Below are 7429 nucleotides of genomic sequence, written 5' to 3'. Positions count from 1 at the left end.
TTTGAGATAATAGTAGATAGAAACAGTGCCCGTTTGAGATAATAGTAGATAGAAACAGTGTCCGTTTGAGATAATAGTAGATAGAAACCGTTTGAGATAATAGTAGATAGAAACAGTGTCCGTTTGAGATAATAGTAGATAGAAACAGTGTCCGTTTGAGATAATAGTAGATAGAAACAGTGCCCGTTTGAGATAATAGTAGATAGAAACAGTGCTCGCAAGGAGTCCTATTTTTGTTTGATAATGACAAATCCGAATACTAGATTAATTAATTTTAGATAGTTATTGTTGTTAATTAATTTAATTATTAAAATAGTTCAACTAATTTAATCTTCATTCATTAATAAATTTATAATAAACATAATTTAACATTTTTCTTAAAGTAGACCATACAAAAAACCCACGATCTTATATAATTATGATAAATTATTAACAAATCCATAAAAATGATTTAGCACATAATTCAATGAATTAATTAAAATTAATTTCTAACAGAAATAAATTAATGGATAATAAACAATCCATTATAATTATTGAAAAATGAATATATGAAACAAAATATCAATCCAAAAAACCCACATCTTTTGGAGGTAAATAAAATTGTTCCAAACAAGAGATAGATCATTGTTACTCGTTACTCGTTCTTCGTTCCTCATCCAAACGGCCCCTTAAAGAGTATCGATATCATAATAATCAACGACAATATAATAATGTCGATAACACTTCAGAAACTCAACAAAAATTCACAAAGAAGTAACTTAGAAACAAAGCCTAAAAACATCAATTCATAGTAAAATCAGCTCAAAAAACTCATCATTTAGTGCTAAGAAGAACAGACTAACGAATCACAGACGAAAAAGAATGATTAAAGAACGAATCGCCATGAAAAGCCAAGAGCAATGCCAAAACATTGCACCAAAGAAGTCATTTCTATGGACCTAACATGGCATCATATCACAATAACGGTTCGATAAATCCTAACGCTTCCATCCAATGTTTCGAATCCATCGACAAATCCCCTTTAGGGGAAAAAGAACAAAGAAAAAAATGATGATCCCACAACAAACACAATGAATAAACAGAATGTTCTAAACATTGTGAAGGAAGAAGAACTAGAAACTTTACATCCTCTGATGCAGGCAGATGCAGCCAATCCCAATCCGACATATGGCAGTGCGGGATGGATGGATATTAAAACGAAAAATCAGCAATTTGATCTTTTCCTGATAGAACCTGAAGCTGCTTCGTTGTTATGAAGTCAGTCAGTGAGTCAGGTCTCAAAAGAAATCCCAACTAATATGCACATGAACTTAAAGGATATCATATATGAGTACCAAGATGATGATGATGATGATGATAGACCCATGACCACATAAAGCCACCAGAGACACACTTCCTATACAACACCCAAAATGCTGGGAGTTCACTATAAAAGAATCATATGTTGATTCTATTTTCGACTTCTTTTTTACACGTTTTTATTCCTAAATGGATGCTTAAAACCGATTTGAGCACCCATCAATTAATCCATGACGACCTGCCGCTCTCCAGAGCATTGGCAGTGTATAAGAGTTTATAAACACTGGGGAAGAACAAAGGTATTAGAGAAAGAGCAGCCCTGCACCTCTTCCATATGCTTTCTCCACCAATTGGAGCGACTCGACACCATCCGACTTCTCTGGTGAGCATGACTGTGAACTGCAGTTAAGTAAGAGAACTTTTAAAATCGAATGCAAGTGGAAATGAAAGATGCACCTAAGACTATTCTCACGAGACAACTGCCCGACCCTATTACATTTAGTAGTCAAAGATATTTATATGCGAAGTTGCCACCAATGTCTTGAACCTATTCCCTCCGAACCCTTTATTATTTACATAATCTTTATCGACCATTAGGCCAATTCATGGCAGTTTACACGGTTTAGACATCCTACACACACGTTCCCCTATGAGTATCCAAACACATCATCAATTCTAACAACCTTAAACCCCCCACAGATTAGTTGTTCCCGATGTCATGGGCTCATATTCCAGAACTCACCATACCATTCTGCTATAATCCTATATGAAATAAGATATGACAGCAAAGATTTTACCACATGCTTTTCAAATAGTTGTTATCCTGACCACATATGAAAATTGTTGAAAAACCGATGCAGCGAGCATAAGACTACCTCTAGAATGCATGATAAATTATTTGCAAGGCTAGATCCGAAGCCTGCCACACAAGTAGCAGTTCCGCTGCTCTAAGTCCTGCTGCAATCTATTGATACCTATGAACGTAGTCAAATTGTAGGCCGTAAGAGACTGTTGGTGATAAAGATAGGAAGGGCAATTTCAAATATTAACAGCAAAATTTGGAGTTTACCTGATCAACTCCTCACCCAGATGTCTGGTCAGAACTGCTACCTTGTACAAACTGAGAAGGAGAATGGACAATGAACTGTGGTTGTGCTGCAACAGGTGCTGGGATCCCTGATGAAATAAACAAACACATTTTCCTAATCAAGCATATCGAACATGCAAAAGCATATTATTTTCATTTTCCTTTATTCCTCTTCAGATGATCAAGAACACGGTACAAGTAAAACATACAGAAATGTGACCTAAATAGTATCAAACAACGAAGACGTCTCGATACATTATATCTTCTTTGTTCTATAGTAAAACAAACTTATTCTCCTCATTGACCCGCATGGACCCTTGTCCTGTTGTTCATCACATAACTAAGTCAATGCAATGATTGAACACGAATTGACGAACACACTTCCTCTAGATTTTTAAGATAAGGCATTGCTGAAAAATAAATGAAGAAACAAAAAAAATGGCCTCGAGAAAAAGACCGAAGGACCAAACTGAAGGAGAATCCAGAAAAGACTACACAATTACACAAAAAAGATCCAATTGATGACAATAAAAATACAAATTCAAAGAAAAATACCTAAAAAGACAAGTCAAAACTCATATTACGCGATGTTGCAATCAAGAGTGATCTTCATATAATAACAGCACGGAGTATATGCATACGACGCAAAATACCTGAAGGATAGGGTGCCTGAATAGTAGGCATTGGAGAAGATGTTAACGGGTTGACATTAGGTCCACCAAACTGCACGATCTGAGGACTTGGCATTGCGTATCCATGTACTGCTCCATATCCATGACCACCGGGGACTGTTTGACCTAATTGTCCATAATGATAAATAGCAGGGCTCGCTGACCCCGGCACCCCATAAATCTGCAGGTATTGCTGACCCACAAAAGGGTTATATCCACCCTATGCAAAGAATACAAGACACAAAAAATCAAAACCGACAAGCATATAATGTTAAACAATCGAAAACCTTAAGAAACTTCTCAAGATAGCCTACGTATCGCCCTTCCCTACTTCCACCCTCCAAACACAGAATTGCAGACACAATTACATAAAGCTATAGCTATACCTGCGGGTAGACATACTCCGGCCCATAAGTAGCATAACTGCATAAAAAACGAAAGAGGGAAAATATTATAAATATTCTAAAACATAAGAATATGAAAGCAGAAATCTAGATAGTAGAATAAATTGAAGCGGTGCAGACTTAGCAGGCGGAATCACTTTATAACCCACAGTCCATTGCGATATCGGAAGACAAGTATTTGGTATCCCAATTCACTAGAGACCAGAGTGATCAAATCCTACTAACTTGACTTCTCATATAAACTACGAATGCAAGTGAAAGCAAGAAATAAAACTTCTCCAATAATACTAGCCATGCTTCTTCTAGCTCAATTACATTAGTCTTGGCACATATCTTCAAATAAATTCTATGGTATTCCTAAAATTACCAATCACAATGTGCCACATGACTGACCAGGTATCAATCCTGGTTGCTAGGAGGTGACAAAGAAGCATATCCTAAGGAATGTTGCATGTAGTGATTGATATTATGCCTCTAGTGTCTTTAAAGATACATACTAACGTTAAGAGGGCATTGCAGAGGATGAATACCAAGCAAGTAATGTCTATAAACCATTTTAAGAAACCAAGAAAACTAAAGGTCCATTCAAAGAACACGCATGGTTGTGGTAATTAAAATGAAATACCAAACCAGAAAGCATAAGTTCGATTTTTTTAAAGCAAACCAAGCCCCACAGAGTCATACTACAAGATGTAAAGGTTGTGATAAAGCAAAATGGAAGATATCGAGGTTTAACAAAATAATTAAATTTGATATATCGCCACGCTTGGATGCACAAAGAGGAACCTCGGGGACACACCTGTAAGGAGGATATGCAAGTCCCTGCTGATAAGCATAAGAAACCGGTTGTTGATAGCCAAAATTTCCAATATAATTCCCCCTATTGGGTTGCATGCCACCAACATACACTGCAGGCGGTCTTAAGCGTCCTGTAAGAAACAACAGTGTAGAAGTAAAGACCGATCAATCGAGCGTTTCAAGGAATTTCTGACCGTCATTTCCTTTGTATAAACCAGGAAAAGTCTCTTGATCATACATATACACATGACATGAACAAACAACACGATTTGCTAAACAATAAAGACGAAATAAGCAAACAATACCATAAGATATAGGTGGCCGAGGCCGGCCAAGTGAGGCCAGATTACAGTTAGCTCGCCTGCCATCAATAACTGGAGTAGGATCTACGCAAGCTCTTCTAGCAGACTCTGGATCCCGGAAAGTCACCTAAAACCCTCCATGTAAACAGGAACAAACGTTCAGGTCATTCCAAGTGTGGACAATATAGATATTAATGAGCAAGCAATTAGATTCGACTAGCTGTTACAAAAAAATGGTCAAAACGAATGTTCTAAGGCTGTTACTTTAAGAAAGTAGAAACAAAAGTACAAAGTTAACAAAAACCCGTTAAAGTAAAAGCCATTAATACTCACGAAACCATATCCTTTAGATCTCCCTGTATTCTTATCCGTTATGACAACAGCCTCAAGAATCTCCCCAAACTGCTCAAAGTAGCGCCTCATAGTCTCACTCTGAGTCTCCCAAGCCAACCCACCAACAAAGACCTTGGTGTAAGTGGTATCACCAAAGGGAGAGTTCAAGAAACTAGAACTCGAACTTGATCCAGATATGGAACTAGGACCCCGACCATGCTGATAAGCCATTATTAATGGAGAAACTTAAGAACCAAAGGAAGAAGAGAGAAATAAGTGAACACCCAATATACAATATAAACAGACACACAAAGGGTAAGTGAGATTCGATCAAGTGGAAGATTAGAGGAGGATTAGAGAGGAACCCACATAGAAAAATCAAACCCCTAGGAAAACCCTTATGAATTGGGAGGATTTACAGAGAAAATCAGGAGGAAATTGAAAGGGATTGGAAAGGGAAGAAAAGGGTAGGAGAGGAATGATAAAGAGAAAGTAGAAAAAGGGAAAAGAAGGCAGAAGAGGAATGATGAATCCCAATAACAGTGATCATAATTAGAACGGGAAACCCTAGAAATGAATTGGGGGATGAGATGGGCCAACGAGGAACAGGGCTAAGGGGAAGAGAAGGTCGGTGATGAGGGGAGATAAAGAGATCTAGGGACCGTGGGAAGAGGAAGAGGGTGGATTTTTAGTGGGAAAAAGTGGGAATCGGAAAAGGGAATCTGGAAGGAGGAGTATTAAGATCATAGTAATTGAAGGGTGGTGGAGACGGAGGAGGAGGAGACGGCGGCCGCGGAGAGAAAGGGGAGGGGGAGGCGGCGGCGGCGGCGGCGGCGGCGGAGGAGGAAAACAAGGAAAAGGGAAAGGAAAGAAGAANTAAGATCATAGTAATTGAAGGGTGGTGGAGACGGAGGAGGAGGAGACGGCGGCCGCGGAGAGAAAGGGGAGGGGGAGGCGGCGGCGGCGGCGGCGGCGGCGGAGGAGGAAAACAAGGAAAAGGGAAAGGAAAGAAGAAGGAAAGGGTTTAGAATTTCCTTTTTCATCGCTGTTGTTAGTACTTCCTGCTTTCTTTTGTTTGATTGACGACGGACCCTCCTCGAGCTTTACGGGATTTCCACTCAGATACTCCACACTTTTCTTCCTTTTTTTCTTCATAAATTAAATGTTTTATTACGTCATTCTATTCAAAATAGACAAAATCCCGTCTCATTTCATATCAACATAGTGGATCCACTCATCACTCATAGTCTACAACACATCTCGACTACTACCGCTATCTCGTTCAAATCCTACCATTTGACGACGAACGTGTCTTGTGTTTATTTGTAATAGTCCAAACTCACTACTAATAGATATTATCCGTTTTGACTCAATACGTTTGGTGAAATTTTTATTAAATAAAATAAAAAATTCTAAAGGAAAGTTCTCAACGGACAGCTCGAGAGGCGGTCTACGCGTGGGGCCCATCTCATTTCGTTACCATTTCCTTTTAACACACTTTTCGAATTTTCCTCATTTCTTTTCTTTTTTTTTTTTCATCATTTTTTTTAAAGAAGAAATTTCAACTGAATTTATTAAGGAATTTTATGAATATTCTTGCGTAACCGGCACGGTTTGTCGCGACGATCGCTGTTTTAGGGTTTAGGGTTTGAAATACGAAACTCCTCTGTTCAAAAATTTATGAGGTAAAAAGTTGAAGTTTTTTTAACCCTAAATTTCGGAGAATGTTATACTCCTAAACTGACATAACTTCTATGTGTTAAAATACAATCATTAACTTAATTTGTGATAAAAAAAAATAAATAAAAGAGGTAATGTACGTGTCAATTTAAGAATATGAATATTACTATCCGATCAATTGGGTATACTAATGGGAACAAGGTCGTGTTTGCCACGTGTAAAAGTGTAACTCAACCTTCTCTAATCGCCATACAAAAACGTATTTGATGATATAGGTCAATGTGGAAGAGTAACGTGAGAATTACATGCATGATGATATGTACTTGTGTATTGCTACGACTCGATATTTTAGGCTTCGATCTTGGACCGTGACGAAACAAGATAGGAAAAAAGTAAATTAATGATTTGTACCTCCTCTATGACTACGCACTCCTTACCCTCGACCAATGGTCAACGATCCCTAAAAAAGAAATGTAGAATGGGGTGAGTATAAAATACTCGGTAAGTAACCTACTTGTAGGGTCTCATTATATCTTTATCGTCGTAAATTATCACGAGATGTTCTCTAGGCTCTAAAAAGGTCGTGCCTAAATTTATATAAATATCTAAGCATTTGGGAAGGTCTCGAAGTTCTGAGCCGTGCTCTTGTCTAATACTTACCCCTTAGGGTTTGGGCAGGTTGTTCAAGCTTTTTGTTCTTTGACTCAAGTAGCTTGCTTTTCCTTGGCAGTGAAGGACTGATGTTCTAGGTTGAAGCTTTATCTGAATAAATTATGATAGAACAGTATGACATCTACTTATCTGAACATAACATGTGGAAGATTTACGGGCGGATTCTTCCACACAACCATAAAG

The 7429-nt window shown here is 38.0% G+C and overlaps 1 protein-coding gene across 1 annotated transcript; it reads right to left on the bottom strand.

The window, feature by feature from the left end:
* Positions 1–933: 933 nt before the first annotated feature.
* LOC111805283 (RNA-binding protein 24-A) lies at positions 934–5725 on the bottom strand. Its single transcript, XM_023690276.1, has 8 exons — positions 4895–5725; positions 4565–4688; positions 4261–4390; positions 3444–3480; positions 3040–3277; positions 2369–2475; positions 2175–2273; positions 934–1698 (listed from the first exon to the last, which is right to left on the bottom strand). The coding sequence occupies exons 1-6, from the start codon at positions 5123–5125 to the stop codon at positions 2381–2383; spliced, it is 855 nt and encodes a 284-aa protein (XP_023546044.1). The 5' UTR covers positions 5126–5725; the 3' UTR covers positions 934–1698; positions 2175–2273; positions 2369–2380.
* Between the last annotated feature and the right edge of the window lie 1704 nt (positions 5726–7429).

The sequence above is a fragment of the Cucurbita pepo genome, chromosome LG11 (genome assembly GCF_002806865.2).
Source record: "Cucurbita pepo subsp. pepo cultivar mu-cu-16 chromosome LG11, ASM280686v2, whole genome shotgun sequence".
Lineage (NCBI taxonomy): Eukaryota > Viridiplantae > Streptophyta > Magnoliopsida > Cucurbitales > Cucurbitaceae > Cucurbita > Cucurbita pepo.
The sequence above is the reverse complement of the archived record's forward strand: the minus strand, read 5'-3'. Positions and strand labels throughout refer to the sequence as shown.